General features: G+C 40.6%; 1 protein-coding gene across 2 annotated transcripts in view; it reads left to right on the forward strand.

The window, feature by feature from the left end:
* The first annotated feature begins 8,309 nt into the window (after positions 1-8,309).
* Positions 8,310-20,463, forward strand: part of TMT1A (thiol methyltransferase 1A) — a 40,759-nt gene continuing 28,605 nt past the window's right edge. Inside the window, exons 1-2 of one of the 2 annotated variants that reach the window (XM_019724569.3) lie at positions 8,310-9,171; positions 12,041-13,996. In XM_019724569.3, coding sequence (XP_019580128.2) covers positions 8,674-9,171; positions 12,041-12,277 — 735 coding nt within the window. In that variant the 5' untranslated portion in view covers positions 8,310-8,673 and the 3' untranslated portion in view covers positions 12,278-13,996. Of the gene's footprint in view, positions 9,172-12,040; positions 13,997-20,463 lie in introns of those variants that run through there. The other variant, XM_088799413.1, reaches the window with a different exon arrangement.

Raw genomic sequence — 20,463 nt, forward strand, 5'->3', positions numbered from 1 at the left:
TTTTTTGAATTATCATCTTGTTTCTGGTTCTCAAAGGATATTTGGAAAAATAAGTATTTTCCTATTATTTACATTCTAATTAAAACTATTTAATATGAATACTTCCTTTCCTATACCAAGAGAGAACTGTGGTGCAGACACCCCAAAATAATTTACTTTTTATTTAGAAATTTATAAAATGACTTTTCTTTGCAGCATTATAATCTACTTCCTAAACCTTATTTTCTTGAAGCCCATGCTAAAAGTTTGCATTCCCTGGGCCCTCTGAATTAACTGTGAGGAGAGCTGACTGAAAAGCAATCTGGGTAAAAAAGGGAAGCCAACCTGGGATAAACTTCATGATGACTAATCTATAAAATGAATTATCAAAACAAAAGGAAAAGTTCACTGAATTAGTATCTACTACTAATCAACTGACCCCTCCCTTGAACTTTGGAGAACTCATGTAGTAAAGGAGAAATAGTTATTTTCTCATCCTTTTCTATCTACCACCAGCTAAAACCAAGTGTTTTATTGTTTTGTTTTGCTTCGCTTTGCTTTAACCTAATTTTGGGATTTAATTGAAAGTAAGCATGAGTTTTCCACCTATTCATTCCATTAGGGATCATTAGTGGTTTAACACTCAAGGGGCAGAAGACTGATTTTTATGGACTTGTGAGCAACACTGAGAGGACTCTGTTCTTCCTTGAAAGAGGTCCTCGATTATCCATTGACAAGGGCTTATCTGGAATTCGTTGGTAATGCACGTGTAGCAATCAACGTGATGCGTTAAGTCTTATCCTGTGTATACTACCTAAGTGTCATTCAGATTCACTTGACAGCCCCAACTATTAATACAGGTGCTCCTCAACTTAAGATGGGGTTACCTCCTGATAAACCCATTGTAAGCCGAGGAGTATTTGTAATTGCCTTCCTCGTCTTCTCACCAGAAGCAGATGGGCATTTTGTAGATGTGATGGGATTCAAAAACACAATTTCCAAAAACACTCTGGCACCACAGGATACAACACAGAACCTCGTGACCGCGTGGCGACTGGGAGCTGTGATCACTGTCAGTGCCCAGCCTCACGAGAAAGTATTGTACCACACACATCACTAGCCCATGAAAAGATCAAAATTCACAGTACAGTTTCTACTGAATGCATGCTGCTTTCACACCATTGTAAAGCCCGAAAACCGTAAGTTGAATCATCACAAGTTGGGGACCATCTCTACTAAGAAACTCTTCTAAAATGCACTGACAGAATTCAAGGGTACACTCTTTCTTTCCATTTCAAAGGTCTGTCCTAATTGCTCTTTAGGTCTGAATTTCTAATCAATTTCTAATCACCTTCTTATCTTTTTGCTGAGCTTAGTTCACTTACTTGAGTCATATAACATTTCCACCACAAGAGACTTAGGGTATGGACATTATAATCTAAGACAGACTATATTTCAAATTTCATTCTGTCACTAGCTACAAGAATTTGAACAATTATCAATACCTACTTACAGCATTGCTGTAATTGTTAAATAATTTGATTATATGAAGTTCTTACTATATTGAAGGTGCTCAGTAACTGGTTACTGCTATTATTACCCCATCCATGATTCTTATGACCCTTTTCATTACATAAATCACTATGCTATTGGACAAATATCTCATTATTTTCATCTGAAAAACTTACTGGAACAAAAGACTCTTTACTTATAAAGTCAAATTTAAAACTACACTATTTAAAAAATAAATTTACTTTATTTTTCTAATTCCCAAAGTATTGCAGCCTCATTTTTAAAAATTGAGAAAGTACAGAAAATAAGTAGAAAGAAAATCACCCACAGCCCTGAAGCAGGGCCCAGGTGGCACCCCCACATTCGAGGCCTCTCCGTGTCCCTGGCCTCACCTTTCCTTGACCTACTTATAGCTTAACAATAGATTATCCCCCTATGGCTTAAACTCAGAAGGCTCCTGGCCCACCCAGTTCCCTGTTTTAGAAAATTACCCTCAAAACTTATGATTAATACCCTTAGGCTTATTGGTCACCATCTACCAGGCTACTCCCGTCACTGTTACTGGGTTGCTGACTCCACCATAGAATCACTTCACCACAGGGAAGGCTCCATGCAGACCTCCAGAACCATCTAGCAACCCCTGTAGGAATGCCCAGATTTTCCCTTAAAAACCCCAAATCGGTCTGAGAATGTTAAGGCAGTTTCTGGAGGTGTTAACCTGCTGTCTTCTCAGATCACCGGTGCTCTGATAATAAACGCTTATTCTATGACCCAACTCCAGTGTCGGTCTATTGACTGAGCGGTGCAGGCAGCACAAACCCTGGACTTGTTTGGCCTCGGGTTTCAACCCTACTATGCAAAGAAAGCTACCATGAATCCTGATAGTTCACTTATTATAATGAGTATTTTTACAAACTCTTGTGAAGCATTATTTTACCCCAGCTATTTTGAAAAATGTCAGTCCTATAAAAAGTCGAAATACAGTACTGTGATTGCCCACCATTATTCTCCAAATAGTAACACCTTGCCCTGTTTTTACGCTTTCCTTCTCTCTCTACACACACACAAACATCCCTACTGTTTTTATTTTTGGTTGAACAATTTGCAAGTAAGTTGCTAATGTCATGTTACTTCATCCCCAACACTTCAGCATGTATCTCCTAAGAATGAAAACATAATCACAACACCATTATCATATCAAAGAAATTTAACATTGATTTAATAATAATATCTAATATAGGGTCTATATTCAAATGTTTTTGATAGTCCCCCCGACACACTTACTCCAGGATCGAATCTGGATTCTGCACGTTGCATTTGCTTTTCATGTCTCTGCAATGTCCTTTAATTTATTATAAAACAGTCTCCTTGTCCCTATCTTTTTTTCATGAGTGATACAGAATCCAAGTCAGTTGTCTTACAGAATTCTCTACATTCTGAATCTATCAGAATTCTTCATGATTAGTCAGATTAAAGATTTCTGACAATGATACAACATAGTTAACAAACATACTTCCTACTGCATTCCATCAAAGGTACACACACAAAGTCAGTTTGTCCCATTGTATGTAATGCTATTTGATCACTTTGACAAAGTGGTATCTATCATATTTCTCTATTGTAAAGATACCTTTTTTCCTTCATAATTAAAAACTTGAGACCATCTGAATATTATGAAATTTACACCCAATGGTTTTAACATGCATTAATGATCCTTGCTGAAGTCAGTTATTACACTAACGGTTTCAAAATGCTGGTTTCCTAATTTTTCATTTTTTCTACGTTTAGTAGATGGTATTTTTCTGCAAAAAAAAAAAAGAGCTTTCTACCTGACTCTTCTTTTTTCCCCAGCAGCACGATGGATTCACAGGCTCCTTTTTAAAATTAGTGTGTAATCCAAATGCCATCATTATTATTCTTGGTGCTCAAATTGTCCCAAATTTGGCCAGTGGAAGTCCATTCAAGGTGGCTTCTATGTTCTTTTGACATTCTCCATTATCATTCAAGTATACCTTTCTAGCACTAGGTGTTCCAAGCTAAACTCTTCCTGACCCATATCTAAAATCACTCATCTCTCCAAGGAGTCCTGATATATTCTAGTAGGGAATAGTTTTAGGAACTAAGTATAAGGTATAGTCACGGCTACTAAGTTGTCATTAAATCTATGTTGCTTAAGTGGACAGGACTAAGAAATGCATTTTTTAAAGCATGATTTTGAGAGAGGTTAGTTAGCTGTTGTTAGGTAGATAGCAAGGTCCCCGGTGAATAAGCAAAAAACAGCCATATCCTGAAATTCCAGATTCTGAAGTAGCCCTGAGGTTAATAAGTTATCTCATAAATTTCTTTTGACCAGAAAACGGAAAACGGAGCAGATCTGATAAATAGGAATGGGTTATTTCGTTAATCCCTTCAGGATGGGCAAACAGGACAAACCTGATAAATGAATTCCATTAGAAGGCACCAGCCCCAGGGGCAGGTATAAAAGAACTTTTGCTTTATTCACGAAACCCCCTCCCGCTTGGGAGCTGTAACCCTTTACTTTTAATAAACTATCCTCTTTGCAACTCTCTGCCTCTTTTTGGTCCGCGCTTCCATTCTTCGGTTTCACAAGACAGGATCCCGGCCCACACTCACAGAAATTCCCCACATCATTTGGAGACTCACAGAAAAATCTCCTACATCAGTTATATGATAAGTGTATGTTTAACTTTAGTAGAAGTAGCCTATTTTCCAATGTTATTGTACCATTTTACATGCCACCAGTAACTTGAAAGTTCCAGTTGTTCTGTATTCACACTAACATTTGGTATTGTCCCTGTTTTAAATTTTAGCCATTCAGTTAATGGCTGTAGCATCTATTTGTAGCTTTAATTTGCATTTACCTGATGACTGATAATGCTAAAGATTATTGTAGGATTATTATTATTATTGAGGATTATTATTATAGTCTTTAATTTCCCTCAGCAATGTTTTATGTTTTATTGTATAGGTCTTACTCATTTTTGTTAAATTTATCTCCAAATATTGTATGATTTTGATTCTATTTAAATGGCATTTATTTAAATTTCAATTTCCAATTGTTCCAATCAATGCCATTGGTTTTATCTGTTGACCTTGTAGCCCATAACCTTGCTAATAAATTAATATCACCTTTTCTGTAGATTCCTTAGGATTTTCTCCATACATAATCTGCAAATAATGACTCCTTTGCTTTTTTTTCTACATGCCTTTTATTTGTTTTTCTTGTCTTATTGTACTGTTTAGAACTTTCAGTACAATGCTGAATAGAAGAGGTGAGAGTGGAGAGTTTAGCCCTATCTCCTCTTAGAACCACATACAACTATCCAGCAGCAGAAGGAGGAGGAGGAAAAAGAAGAAGAAAAGTTTTTCTTAAGCTATGGAGAAATTGGAACCCTTGTGCACCATTGGTGAGAATGTAAAATGGTGCAGCTGCTATAGAACACAGTATGGGTGGTTCCCAAAATATTAAAAATAGAATTACCATATGATTCAACAATTCTACTTCGGGGTATATAACCAAAAGAATTGAAAGCAGGTTCTGGAAGAGATATTTGCACATGCATATTCATGGCAGCATTATTCACAATAGCCAAAAGGTAAAATCAATCCAAGTGTCCATTGTCAGATGAATGGATAAACAAAATGTGACATATACATAATGTACAATGGGATGTTAGTCAGCCTTAAAAAGGAAGCATATTGTAACACACGCTACAACATGGGTGAACCTTGAGGAAATTATGCTAAGTGAAATAAGCCAGTCACAAAAGGATAAATACTGTACGATTCCCATTATATGAAGTACCTAGAGTAGTCAAATTCATAGAGACAGAAAGAACGGTGCTTGCCTGGTGCTGAAGAAAGGGGAGAACGAAGAGTTATCGTTTAATGGGTATAGAGTTTCAGTTTTGCAAAATGAAAAGAATCCTCTGAATGGACGGTAGCAAAGGTCGCACAACAATGTGAATGTAGTTAATGCCACTGAATTGTGTACTTAAAAATGGTTAAGATGGTAAATTATATGTTAGGTGTATTTTACCACAATTTAAAATATAAAAACATTAAGGTAGTTATTATCAGACTAGGTAAAAAAGCAAGAATCAACTGCATGATGTCTACAAGATGTGCTTTAAATATAAAGATAAAAATGGGTTGAAATTTAAAAGTTGGAAAGAATAACCATAAGAAAGTATAAGGAGTTGTTAAATGCATTATCAGACAAAATAAACTTCAGGACAAAAAGAAATTAAAAACAAAGAGGGACACTTTGTAATGTTAAAAAGGCAAATATATCAGGCAGCTGTAACTATTATAAATATATATTTGTGCCTAATAATGGAGCCTTAAAATTCATTTCTCCAAAGAGGACATTCAGGTGGCCAACAGACAGATGAAAAAATGCTCAAATCACTAATCATCAGAGAAATGCAAATTAAAACCACAGTGAGATATCACCTCATCCCTGTCAGAATAGCTAGCAATATATCAACAAACAAGTGTTGGCGAGGATGTGGAGAAAAGGGAGCCCTTGTGTTCTGTTGGTGGGATTGCAAATTGGTGCAGCCACTATGGAAAACAGTATGAAGATTCCTCAAAAAATTAAAAATTAAGCTGCCATACCACCCAGCAATTCCACTTCTGGATATTTATCCAAAGAAAACAAAAACACTAATTTGAAAAGCTATATGCACCCCTATTTTCATTGCAGCATTACTTACAATAGCCAAGATATGGAAGCAGCCTAAGAGTCCATCCACAGATGAGTGGATAAAGAACATACGGTGTGTGTGTATGTACCGGGGTGCCAAAAAAATGTACACATGTGACTTGTATTCACTTTTGTTATCAGTATATATTGAGCATTACAATTTTAATAGTTTTTTCTCCTTTCTTAAAATGTGTATACATTTTTTTGGCACCCTCTGTATATACACATATATATATGCACACACATATATGTATATGTATACACAAACAATGGAGTATTGCTCAGCAATAAAAAGTAAAAGCTTGCCATTTTAAGACAACATGGATGGACCTTGAGGGCATTATTCTAAGTGAAATAAGTCAGTCAGAGAAAAATAAAAACCATATGATCTCATTGTTATGTGGAATCTAAAGAAAAAAAGGAACTCATAGATAGAGAACAGATTGGTAGTGGCCAGAGGTAATGAAGGTGGGGTAGGCAAAATGGGTGACACTGTTAAGAGAATAAAAAGACAACTCACAGACTAGGAAAAAAAATTGCAAATCACATATTTGATAAATGTGTTAGAATACACAAAGAATTCTCGATACTAAATAAGAAAACAACCCAGTTTCAAAATGGGCAAAAGACATGAACAGACACTTTACCAAATAAGATACACAGATGGGGAATAAGCCCATTAAAAGCCCACTCGACATCATTAATCATCAGGGAAATGCAAATGAAAACTACAATGAGGGACCACTATGCACGTTTAGAACGGCTAACATTAAAAAGTCAGCCATGCCAACTGTTGGTAAGGAGGTTGGGCAAATAAACCTCTTATACACTGCTAGTGGGAGTATGAAATAATACAACTGCTTTGGAGAACAGTTTGGCAGTTTCTTAAAAAGTTAAACACCTACATTCTACTCATAGGAATTTATCCAGCAGAAATGAAAGCATAGGTCAATACAAAGACTTGTATGCTAACTTTCACAGTAGCTTAATTTGATACAGCCCAAAACTAGAAACATCTCAAATATCCATCGGTAGGTAAATGGATAAACAAACTGTTATACATCCATACAATGGAATACGACTCAGCAATAAAATCAATAGATAGAACAACGTGGATGACTCTCAAAATTATTATGCAGAGTGAAAGAAGCCAGACAAAGAGTACATATTGTATGCTTCCATTTACATAAAATTTTAGGAAATACAAACAGATCTCTAGAGACAAAAAACAGCTCAGTGGTTGCCTTGGGATGAGGAGGACAGTGGGGAGGGATCACAAAAGGACAAGAGGAAACTTGGGGGTGATGAATATGTTCATTATCTTCATCGAAGTGACGGTTTCATGGGTGTGTATATATGTCAAAACTTATTAAACTGTACACTTTATGTACAGTTTATTGTATGTCAGTTCCAACTCAAAAAAAGCTGTTAAAATGGAAGAGATATAATATTTATCAAATATGTGTAGAGCATAACAAGGAAACAACAGAACATCCATCACCCAGTTTAAAAAAGTAAATGTAATTTGTGGGGGATGTAAATGTCTATTACATTGTTTCGTACACCTGACACTAATAAAAAAATAAAAATAAAAAGTAAAACTTTTTTATATAACCATTATTTTTGAAATTTTCCCTAACCACCCTAAAGCTCAGGCTTTCTTGTTAAAAACAGATGAATGTTTGAAACTATTTTCTGAATACTTGAGGCTCCCAAAGGTGAATATTCTATTTTTATCTAAATTAGCTGAATAAGGTAGTAATAGTTGTGCACAATTTTAAGTTGAAACTTGCCCTTTAAAAACGGACTGCCCAAAACAGTGACTTAAAAATAATTCTGCTGAGTAATGAAAGTTGAGCGTCTCAGCCCAGAATGCAAAAGGGGGTGGGGGGGATTATTAACTGTGGCAAAGTAGGCACATCCTTTCACTTTCCTTTTTAAAAAGTGGGGTGGGCGGGGGAGTGGGGGGACAAAAGGGGAATGGGAGGAGGGGACATTGTAATAAAGGGGACTTGGCAGCTCCTAGTCCGGTATAGTTTAACCACGCTCCACCCACGGATTGTTTTCTTTGTGGCGGTCATTGGAGGACCCCATACAGTGTAAGTGCTTGTAAAACTGCAGCTGGAAACTAGCAGTAGTCTCCAAACCCAGAGACAGAGGAGCAGAAATAGATTTAGAATAAAGGGATTGTAATCACCTTTCCTTCTAAGAAAAAGCTGGGAACCTTCTCATTTCGCTTCATGAAAACTAAACTATGAGTCAATGTTTGCCAAGTCTGTTAATGGGGTGAAACGGCCTTCTTGCTCAGGACTGAGCTCAGTGGCAGCTTTCTACTCCAGTACACCCAGTTCTGCGAAGCTGATTGGCCCTGGAGTGTGGCCAGAAGCCTGCCTCCTGCTTTTAAAGGAAGGAGTCAGGTCTCCAGACTGATCTGTTTTTTCGTTTTCTGGGTAATGGCGCTTACCATCTTTATCCTCCGGCTGGTGGTCTACATCCTGGCCTTTCCCATGTACCTGCTGAACTTTCTGGGTTTCTGGGGCTGGATATGTAAAAAATGTTTCCCCCACTTCTTGGTGAGATTCAGTGAGACGTACAATAAACAGATGGCAAGCCAGAAGCGGGAGCTCTTCAGCAACCTGCAGGCGTTCCAGGGCCCCTCCGGAAAGCTCTCCCTGCTGGAGGTGGGCTGTGGCACCGGCACCAACTTCAAGTTCTATCCTCCTGGATGCAGGGTGACCTGTATTGACCCCAACCCCAACTTTGAGAAGTTCTTGATCAAGAGCCTTGCGGAGAACCGTCACCTGCAGTTTGAGCGCTTCTTGGTGGCTGCAGGGGAGAATATGCGCCCGGTGGCCAGTGGTTCCATGGATGTGGTGGTCTGCACCCTGGTGCTGTGCTCCGTGGAGAGTCAGGAGCAGATCCTGCGGGAGGTGTGCAGAGTGCTGAGGCCGGTGAGTGACGGGCATGAGGAGGACTGGTTAGTACGTAGCAACTACTATGACCAAGGGCAGTCCTCTCACTTTCAGGTGGATCAAACACTCTAACGTAAAAAGTAAAACTACTAGAGAAGACTTGAATTTTTAAAAATCTCAGAGTGGGAAAGAAGCTAGAAAGGGAAAAGTTGATAAATCTGAATTCATAAAATTTAAAAACTGCAGAGATATAAACGAAGTTCAAGTACGAGAACAAACTTGGAAAAAGTATTTGCCAGGGATGATAGACAAACGGTTAACTTCCTTCATATTAAAAAACATTACAAGTAAACAAAAATCTTATTGATTTTTTAAATCAATAAGAAAAACATGAGAAATATAGGCAAAGAGCAGGAACAGAAATGTAAATAAAAATAGCCAATTACCTGATAAAAATGCTCAGCCTTACAATTAAAGAACAAATTAAAGCAAGATACCATTTTTACCTATTATCAGACTTTTAAAGTCAATATGGTTTTGGGGTGGGTTTAGGAGACTGGATACCCTCAGACACACTGGAGGACGTGCCCTCTTTGGAGGGCAATTTCATAATATCAAAATTTAAGGTGCATGTATTCTTTCATCCAGTATGAATTTATTTGATAGCTGTACTGCACAAATGTGCAAAAAGGGTCGGCCTGGTGGCTCAGGCGGTTGGAGCTCTGTGCTCCTAACACCGAAGGCTACAGGTTCGATTCCCACATGGGCCAGTGCCAGATGGCTCAGTTGGTTAGAGCGCATCCTCTCAACCACAAGGTTGCTGGTTGACTACCCCAAGGGATGGTGGGCTGCACCCCCTGCAACTAACAACGGCGACTGTACCTGGAGCTGAGCTGCGCCCTCCACAACTAAGATTGAAAGGACAACAACTTGACTTGGAAAAAGTCCTGGAAGTACACACTGTTCCCCCATTAAGTCCTGTTGCCCTTCCCCAAATAAAAACAAACAAGCAAACAAAAACAACAAATGTGCAAAAAGTCGTCCATATGCAAGACACTCATTACAGTATTTGTAATGACACAAACTGGAAAAGTCCATCAACAGGAGGCCATTCAAGTAAATTGTTACAGAGTATAAAGGATTTCATATGGATTTCTGTTAATGGGAATAATAGACAAACTATTAGCAGTCGTTGCCTCTTGGGAATGTGACTGGATGTGGGGGAAGAATTACTTTTCATTTTATACCTTTCTGCATAGTTTGAAATTCTTAATACCTATATGTAATTTCACATATTATCTTTATTATTTTTTTAAAAACTAGTTTAAACTAACAATTGTCACCCCAATAAATTTAATAAAATAAAAAAAACTAGTTTAAAATAGTTTTGTTCTGGGGCCAGCCTGGTGGCTCAGGTGGTTAGAGCTCCGTGCTCCTAACTCTGAAGGCTGCCGGTTCGATTCCCACATGGGCCAGTGGGCTCTCAACCACAAGGTTGCCAGTTCAATTCCTCGAGTCCCACAAGGGATGGTGGGCAGCGCCCCCTGCAACTAAAATTGAACACGGCACCTTGAGCTGAGCTGCCGCTGAGCTCCCAGATGGCTCAGTTGGTTGGAGCGCATCCTCTCAACCACAAGGTTGCCGGTTCGACTCCTGCAAGGGATGGTGGGCTGTGCCCCCTGCAACTAAAATTGAACACAGCACCTTGAGCTGAGCTGCTGCTGAGCTCCCAGATGGCTCAGTTGGTTGGAGCGCATCCTCTCAACCACAAGGTTGCCGGTTCGACTCCTGCAAGGGATGGTGGGCTGTGCCCCCTGCAACTAACAATGGCAACTGGACCTGGAGCTGAGCTGCGCCCTCCACAACTAAGACTGAAAGGACAACAACTTAAAAGCTGAACAGAACCCTCCACAACTAAGATTGAAAGGACAACTTGACTTGGAGAAAAGTCCTGAAAGTGCACACTGTTCCCCAATAAAGTCCTGTTCCCCTTCCCCAATAAAATCTTTAAAAAAAACCAACATAGTTTTGTTCTAAATATAGTTGAACATAAATAAAGCATGGGTACATTAACATTTGAATTTACGATTCAAGGAGAAAAGGATGTTCTGTAAATCCCCAGTTTTATTTTCTAATAGAGGAAGTTCCCCAGAAAGAAAAGGACGTGGAGTTAGGGTTTAGAGGCAATGATATAATTTTATCTTTGGCGCCAGGAGAGGTCGACATTAAAGTCATAAATGAAAAAGGTCTGATTCTTATACCCAAATGCTGGCTTCCTGTGTCCTAAGCCTGGGCACTAACTAGACATGGTTAGTAGATGTTTTTGCTTATAGTGTTACTAAGCTCTTTTTACACTGTTCTGTATTTTCTAAATATTCTAAAATAAGCATATTGGTAAGGCAGTGTTGCCAGGCTCTGGAGCCTAACCACTGGGTTCAAGATCTGATTCTGACATTTACAAGCTGTGTAACCTTAGGCAAGTTGCTTATTTCTGTGTGTTTATTTTCATAGTTCCCTCATCGGTAAAAATAGCGATAATAATACCAAATCAAAGTATTGTGAGGATTAAGTGAGCTACCGTGTGATAGGCATTAAGGACATAGGATGCGGCACGCAGTAACTGCTTTAAGTTTTAACTATTAGCTATTCCTATGTATTCTTTTTATGATCAGAAAATAAAAGTGTTCATGATGGCTTTAGATTGGCAGCTCTGAATAAAAATTTGACAGACGATGAAACTATGGACCAAAACGATGTTTCAGTTAGTTTTAACTTATCCATGTCTTCTCATGAAGTTGGCCTCTGGGGCCACTGAACTCTGAAGCTTCAATCACTTTATAAATACGTTTTCCCAAAACTAAAATCCTTGAAATGTGGGTTTTTTGTGTGTTTTTTTTCTCTTTCTCAGGGAGGAGCTTTTTATTTCATGGAGCATGTCTCAGCTGAGCCTTCAACCTGGAATTACTTCTGGCAGCAGGTCCTGGATCCTATTTGGTACCTTCTGTTTGATGGGTGCAACCTGACCAGGGAGAGCTGGAAGCCGCTGGAGCGGGCCAGCTTCTCTCAGCTGAAACTAAAGCACCTACATGCTCCGCTGTCCTGGGCGCTCGTGCGGCCTCACATCTACGGATACGCTGTGAAATAGCGCGCGTGGGAAGTAGGGCTGAGTGAATGGCTCAGATAATTCAAGGCTTCAGCTGACACTTAAAATACTAATTGGGAGAAGAGAAACCCTTTTTTAGGTAAAGTGCAATTTTACCCCTAATAATGTACATTATACCCTATTTAACCATTTTCTACTGTCTCCCAGAGAATCAAAAACAAAAAACAGCTTTGAACTCTCCTTTAAAAGGAAATGGTGAGCTTTCATCATTGAAGTCTACCATTATTCCCAAATCTTAGTTTATTCAGTAACTTCAAAATGTTTCTGTCTTACTTAAATTGTTACCTAACAGATTTGAATTTCACCCCCTCTTTGAGGGCTTGGTGGAATAAGCAGTTAAATCACTCAAAAGAAGACTTTGAAAACGGAGAAGTGAAAAGATCTTAGTAATTCACAGACTGAATAAAGAAATACAACTAGCTGAAAATCCAAATTGCACAGATTTTTTTAAAAAAAGAAATCTGAATCTATTTGTTGTTCTTAGTGTCACTGGGCTGGCTTTCAGAAGTAATATACCAGGATGCCACATCTGGTTCTGTCACCTGTCATGTCTTTTAATCCAGTATTCCACCAAAGCTTTTTTTCTGGGTCAGTCCAAAAGCAGCCCCAATATTTTATGTATATGAATTATTTTTTTCTTCAAAGTTTATTTTTCTGCATTCCAGTCTTCGTAAGATGAAGATTGTACTTGACAATTTAGTATATCCATGAAACTATCTGAGGCAGTTAAGGTTCTTGGGTTCATTTTCCCTATTATCAGCATATACTTTGCTGAATGCAGTAAATTGTAGGCAAGGAGAAGACCCGCTGTGATTAGAAAAACCTTATATAATTCGGTGCATTTTGTACGAGACTTTAGAAAAAAGGCAACCCAGTTTATACAATGGGAAGCCATTATTTTTCTAAAGGAACTCTTTGGAGACCCTTGAATAATATTTCTATATAGAAAATGACTGCTAGCACTATTTATATGTCACCAATTTGAGCTTCACATTCTTAATTCTGGTGACATTAATAGTTACCTTTCCACTTCAGCAAGTTGGGGATTGGGTTTACTATGTTCATTCAACAGGGAAAATTCTGAAACCAATGTGTAATTTTTCACTGAAAAGGTGAATCCAAATAAAATGAATAAAAATGACTAGCAGAAAGATTCCTACCCTGGAAAATTACTTTGACACAAGCCAAAATACAATCTATGTTCATAATTTCTAAAGAAAGTGGAGTTTGAAAATATCCTACTTTATTAAAAGTAATCTTTTCATATCCTTCATATTTTCATTGTATTGCACCGGCGACAACTATATCCTGGCTCCTTTTTGGACAAAACTCTTATAATTAATATTACTTTTTATAATTGATATATAATTGATATTATTAACAAGGCAACCTGTGAATCTATAAAGAAGGGGACAAGTATTTTCTTGGATTATTCTGATCAAATTTACACTCCCGTCCCAAGATGATTTCTTTTTTCCTTGTAACCATGTAAACTTCTATAAATCATCACAAATGCTTTGAAAACAAGTGTTGGGTTGATCAGTCAGAGGGTTTAAAAATAGGATTTTTCAGTAATAGTTTGCATGTGTTTTAATAAATTTAGTATATTTTCTGAGATGATTTTGTAAAGGGACTATTTTAAATATTAAATCAATCACATTCACACACATTCTAGAAACAAATAAATGATTTATATATTTACTGGCTTGGTTTCATTTTTCTTAATGTCTCAGAGGGCTTTCCTTAACTGTGGAAAGTTAAGGTTTTAGGTTGGTGCAAAAGTAATTGCATTTTTTGCAATTTTTTTAACCTTTTAAACAGCAATTACTTTTGCACCAACTTAATTGAACACACAGATTGTTCTTGCTACAGCCAGGTAACTATAAACACAGCTAGCAGGTTTTAGGAAAGGCAATTTTGGAAGCATCAGCCTGGGTTTTGAAAAGTTCAAGTCCAAAGACTGCATTTGTGAAATTCATAGAACAGAAGGAAAGAAAGCTATTCTAACTCTCCTGAACATGAGAATAGCTATTGTCACCCTGAGGTTAGGACACTTATCTAAGGCCTCATGAGCTATGGAACATGAATCTCCTCCCTCTGCAGTCTCCCCATAGGCACATTCTATCAATTCCCTCTTATCTAAGTGGTGTGGGAAATAGTCTCTTCACTTTCTATAGACAACACTGAGGTGTACAGAAATAAACTGAAGTTCTTACATTCCACAAGTTACGGAGTAAATTTTATAAGCCCTAATTCCCCAAACCACAAAACCTGGTTTGACCATAATTGCCTGATTATCTTCTCACCGCTTTCCTCCTCAGGCCCAGGAAACATACTTGTGATTGCTCCCAGAAGCCCAGGAAGTGACTCATGCCCCTGCAAAATGGAAAGAGAAAACAGGCAAAAACATGTCCAATGTCTTTTAGGTCCTGTGTTGGTTAAGATTCCTTTGATTGTAAGTGACAGAACTCCTAATCCATAAAAGACCAAAGCAGGAAAAGGACTTTACTGACTCCAATTAGTGAAAAGCACAGGGACAGAAAGCCTCAGGCAGAACTTGAGCAGGACTTAGTAACGTTATCAGGAGCCAGACAGTGCCTAGGGTTACGTCTGCCTTCCTCTGCCTTGTCAGGTGGTGAGGCTATGGACGTGGGGGCAGACTTCATGCTCCCAGGGCCCTACACAAATTGGAAAGATCAAGTTCACTTTTGCAAAAACTCCAACCACAGTTCTGAATTGCGTCTCACTTAGCTTTGATTGATGTGGCTGGATCACAAGCTCATCCCTGAAGCAATCATGTTTAGACAGGATGGATTATGCTGATTGGCTCATAGATTACAGTGTCCCCTCCCTGGGCCCAGCACACACAGATCAGTGCACTGATACAGACAGATGTAGATCAACCAGATGAAAACAGGAATGTGGGAATGATGCCAGGAAGTCATCCCACAAATGCCCAGTGTAAGTTCATCAGTGCTTTTTGATCAGACCTGTCTGCTCTGCTGTGGTAGATTACACAGCACCTTGCTTAGAACACGGGCTTTTCAGTAGGATTAACTACATGCAATGAGGGAATTAAAAAACAAAAGGACACTGGCTTTGGCATTAAAGTGACCAGAGGTCCAAGTTCTCTGTCATTCATTGACTGTGTGACCCTGGGCAAGTGATTTCCCTAGTCTCGCTCATCTGTTAACAGGGATAATATCTACCTGAAGGGTTATTGTGAGGAGTTGAAGGGACGCACTTGGTGTTTAATAAATGTTGAACTTCATTCAACAAATATTTATTTTTTTATTTTTTACTGGGGAGCAGTGTGCTTCTCCAGGGCCCATCAGCTCCAAGTATCAACAAATATTAGAGTCCTGAATAAGCTAGAGCTGGTCCCTGGTCTCACGGAGTTACCATCGTGATAAATGCTATCTAGGAGGGACAAGCGGGCACCAGGAGAATGGAATCTGACCTATCCAGAAGGAAGAGGATCAGGGGCTTCCTTGAGGAAATGACATCTGAGCTGAATTCCAGAAAGGGAATTTAGAGTATTTCAGCCTAATGGAACAGCTTGTGCCACAGACAAATGAAAGGAGGAAATACAGCATGTTCAAGGAACTGAAAGAAAGCAGGCAGGACTGGGCACCAAAGCCTGAAGGGAGGCTGCTATTGAGACAAGAGTTAGCATGTCCCTAGGTAGGCAGGGAGGTCCCTGATGGAATAAACAAAGACAGCCATATCCTAAAACTCCAGGTTTTGAAATCACTCCTTTGCTCCAGGACATAATGTAACAAGGCCTTGAGGTTAATCACAAAATTCCTTTTGGCCTGACAAATGGAGCAGATCTGGTAGATATGAGTGCAGTTACTTTGCTAAATTCTTTAGGATGGGCAAGCAGAACAAACCTGGTAGACTAATTTCATTAGAAGTCGCCAGTTCCCTTCTTCAAACAGCTCCCCTTCCCCAAGCAGGCAAGGGAAGGTATAAAAGTAAGAGCTTTTGCCTCAGTCACTGGCCACCCTCATTCGGGACCCCTCCTGCTCGGGAGCTCTGACTCTTTGCTTTCAATAAACCATCCTCTTTTTAAAACTCTTTGCCTCTCCTGGGTCCGTGTTTCCATTCTTTGGTCTCATGAGACATAATCCCGGCCCACACCCAGAAACTGCCGGCAGATCCAACATCATCTACATCATTTGGGGACTCACAGGAAAATATTCTTCCATCACTATCTCCATCAGCTTCTTCCCAGTTTTGTTAAGATTCTAGGCCCATGAGCCCAACACGTTTTTTTTTTAATTTTTATTGGGGAATATTGGGGAACAGTGTGTTTTTCCAGGACTCATCAGCTCCATGTCAAGTTGCTGTTTTCTGTCTAATTGTGGAGGGCGCAGCTCATTGGTCCATGTGGGGATTGAACCTGCGACCTTGTGTTATGAGCACTGTGCTCTAACCATTGAGGAAACCGGTCCCCCACTTATTTTAATGACTAATTTTTTTTAAAAAATTAAAATTTCTTGTATTTGTATTATAAAACATTCTGTTTCTAAGTGTTCTATTTCTTCTGAATTCCTACGTATTTCACACTTGAATAGAAACAAGCAAGCATTGCATAATAGTTCCTTTTATACTATCGAGCTTTTGGTCTTTCCCTTTGGTATTGCCTTGGAAAACACAGAACTAATAAACATAACTGAAATTCAATCCTTGTTTATCTGTTGAGACAACTGAGAGTGTTAATGAATCACGGTGGCAGACAATGTCAACAAAAGCAAAAAAGAAAACTGTTCAGTAAGTGTCACTTTATCTTAATATTGAAAACCAAAAACATTCAGGCCACATTACAGAAAAAGCAGAATTCCCTAAACCATGGACCCACCAGAGAATCAAGGGCAGAGGTCATGTTGACTGAGGACACAAGAAATGAACGTGGATTAAGGGAGGGAAGGCAGTCTTTGTGACAGGGAGTCCACTGTTTTCCCTTAATGCTGGCATTTTGGAATAAACCTGCTTTTCTTTTCGAAAAAGAAGGAAGGGAAAGAAAGGAGGGAGGGAGGGAGGGAGGGGGGAGGGAAGGAGGGGGGGAGGGAGGGGGGAGGGAAGGAGGGAGGGCAAAAGAGAGAAAAAAAGAGAAAGAGGACTGGCTAATATTCTCGATTTATAGTTAAAAACACAGCAATTTTTTTAATACCTTGCACATCAAGCAAGGTATTATTTTGTTTCTAAAGGAAACTATTTGGGAACCTATAGAGAATTACATGGAAACAAGGAAAATTACTGTTAAGACGGGATTGTAATGGTGGCTAAATCTTCTATTTTAAGATTTGGATTTCTGGTCTTTTCGAAAGCTTTCTTTTTCTTCGCTCCTTACTGACTGTGCTTCCTACACATTTACTATGCAGACCACTTTCAATGTTTCTATTTACTTTGGCCCAGTGTTGGCCCTGTGACTTGGGAGAGGTTTTGCATTTGTATGGGATCCACTCCTGACTCCAACTTAACTCTACATAACATAGGCAAAGGTTTCGAAAACCAGCTTAATTGCACCGTCCCCCACCCCAACCGATAAAGCTCAATAGAAAATTCCACTACAGGCCGAAGAGATTAGAAAATACACCCTTAGGCCAGGAGCAGAAACCGCCTTAGGCCCAGAGAAACCACCCAAAAGTGCTGAATAGAAACCATCTTATCTTAGACGCCATCGTGCCCTGCTCACTGCTGGCTCGTGATGCATTGAACAGCCTGTTTACCTCCCCCTATAAAACTCCATACCCCTCTTACTCAGGGAGGTTATGGTCTTTTCTAACCTGATCTCCCACAGCTCAAACATGCCAAATAAATTCAAATAAACTACTTTTGGTCTTCCGCGACTCAGTCCTCTGGAAGTACCTAACAATTTGGTGGCCTGTACGGGGAGCCGCCTTGTCTACCCTTCTGTGGACGACTTAGGAAAGTCTTCCCTCTTTCACCCTCCAACTGGGTCAGATTTGCAGTCCAAGACTGAGCGCTAGGCCTGACCATGTCCCAGGGCCAGGCCCCTGGGTCAGCCATGGGCAAGGCAGGGACGCCTGCCCTGGTCTGCACCCTTCCCCTCCACTGAACCTGAGGAAACCAATAGCAGGATGCCCTGATGCTTTCGCTTGTCCTCCGGGTGATTAAGAGGGTCTAGACTTTACCTCCCTTATTCCCTCTATTCCTCTCCTTCATAACTATCGGCCCCCGCTCCTCCTCTTACCCCAGGGACTCCCATCTGGTGATTTTTTTTTGGAACCACAGTAACAGCGGACTTTACCCCGATTTAAAGGCTAAACGCCTTATTTCCTTTTCAGCTGTGGCCTGGCCACAATACAAGCTTGATAATGGCGAATCCTGGCCACTCACCAGAACTCTTGACCTTGATACTCTGCAGGATTTAGACAACCTCCTCTGCCAGCAGGGTAAATGGAGCGAGGTCCCCCACCTCCTGGCTTTCTATGAGCTGCGTGGGGACTTGTCCCTTTTCCCACCTAAGGGCGGACCATGCCGCTTGGGTTTAGCTTCAGACTCTTCTGTTCCCCCTGCTCTGGAGTCCTCACCCCCTAATTCGGATCCGGATCCTCTTGACCCCCCCTGATTTTTCTTGTCCTCCTCGACCTCCGTTAGTTCAAAACACCCACCCTATCAACCCGCTGCCTCCGAGTCTCCAGGGCTACTGCTTCCTCCTCAACATCCGATACTCCCTCTTCCTCCTCTGCTGCCCCACCTGCTCCCGACCTTTCTTCCCCTTCTCATACCCTATCTGGACAGCCCTACATGCCCCCAGCCACCCAGATGCCTCTCAGGGAAGTGGCAGGCACTGAAGGTCCTGTTAGGGTCCATGTCCCTTTCTTGTTGACCGACCTGAGTCAGATTGAATCTAAACTAGGCTCCTTTTCTTCTGATCCCACTTGCTTTACTGAAGAATTTGAATACCTCACCCTTAGCTATGACCTTACTAGGCGGGACATCTATATTATTCTCTCTGCGTGTACTAACTCTGATGAAAAGGATCGTATCATTCAAAAAGTTAGGGAAATAGCAGACTCTATGCATCGGCAAAATAATAGCATCTATCCCCCTGGGGAGATGGCCGTTCCTACCCAGTATCCTAACTGGAATTACCAGATTCACTCCCAGCCCAATCTCAACCGCCTAAAGAGAGACCACATGGTTAATTGTCTCCTTCAGGGCATGAAGGCAGCCATTCAGAAAGCTGTGAATTATGAAAAAGTTAGGGAAATCTACCAGGACCACCATGAGAACCCAGTTGTTTTTCTCTCCTGCCTTTCAGAGGACCTACAAAGCTACACTAACATTAACCCTGAGTCCCCGGATGGCAGAGCCGTCTTAGCCATGCATTTCATCTCCCAGTCGGCCCCTGATATTCGTAGGAAGCTTCAGAAACTAGAGAAAGGTCCTCACACCCCACAGGCAGATTTTTTAGAGCTGGCCTTTAAGGTCTTCAACAATAGAGACGAGGAGAGTAGACAGGCCCATACCCAGGCCTTACAGATGGTTGCCGCAGCAATTTCCCAGACTGTTAGGCCGGGCCAGCCCTAGAGGAAAGAACTGGGACCCCAGTCCTGTGTGCAGTCTAATCAACCAGGTGCCTGCTTTAAATGTGGCCTCCCGGGACACTGGAGCCGCTCTTGCCTTAACCCAAGGCCTCCTAATAAGCCTTGCCCCCTATGCGGCCGTGGTAGCCACTGGAAATCGGATTGTCCTCGAGCCCCTCAAGGCTCAGGAACATCTGCTTCCTGTCCCCAGCCAAACATCACGCCTGCCATGGTACCAGCAGATCAGAATAATCTTTCCCTCCTGGGGATCCTCGGCACCCATGGAGATGGAAGGGGCCTGGTCCCGTCACAGGCCTCCACCTCCACCATGTGCATGACGGAACCGCAGGTAACTCTCCTAGTTGCCGGTAAGGCCATCTCTTTCCTTCTGGACACGGGGGCCGCTTACTCGGCACTCCCTGAATCTCCAGGCAAGCTCTCTCCCTCTCTCGTCTCCATTGCGGGGTTCGATGGGATACCTTCTCACCCCATGGCTACCCACCCCTTATATGTTCCCTAGAGGCACATCCTTTTACTCGTTCCTTCCTCGTCCTCCCCCTCTACCCACTGCTATTTTAGGGAGGGACCTCCTCTCCAAATTTCATTCCA

This window comes from Rhinolophus sinicus, chromosome 1, assembly GCF_057876585.1.
Source record: "Rhinolophus sinicus isolate RSI-liver-muscle chromosome 1, RSI-T2T, whole genome shotgun sequence".
In the NCBI taxonomy this organism is placed as follows: Eukaryota; Metazoa; Chordata; class Mammalia; order Chiroptera; family Rhinolophidae; genus Rhinolophus; species Rhinolophus sinicus.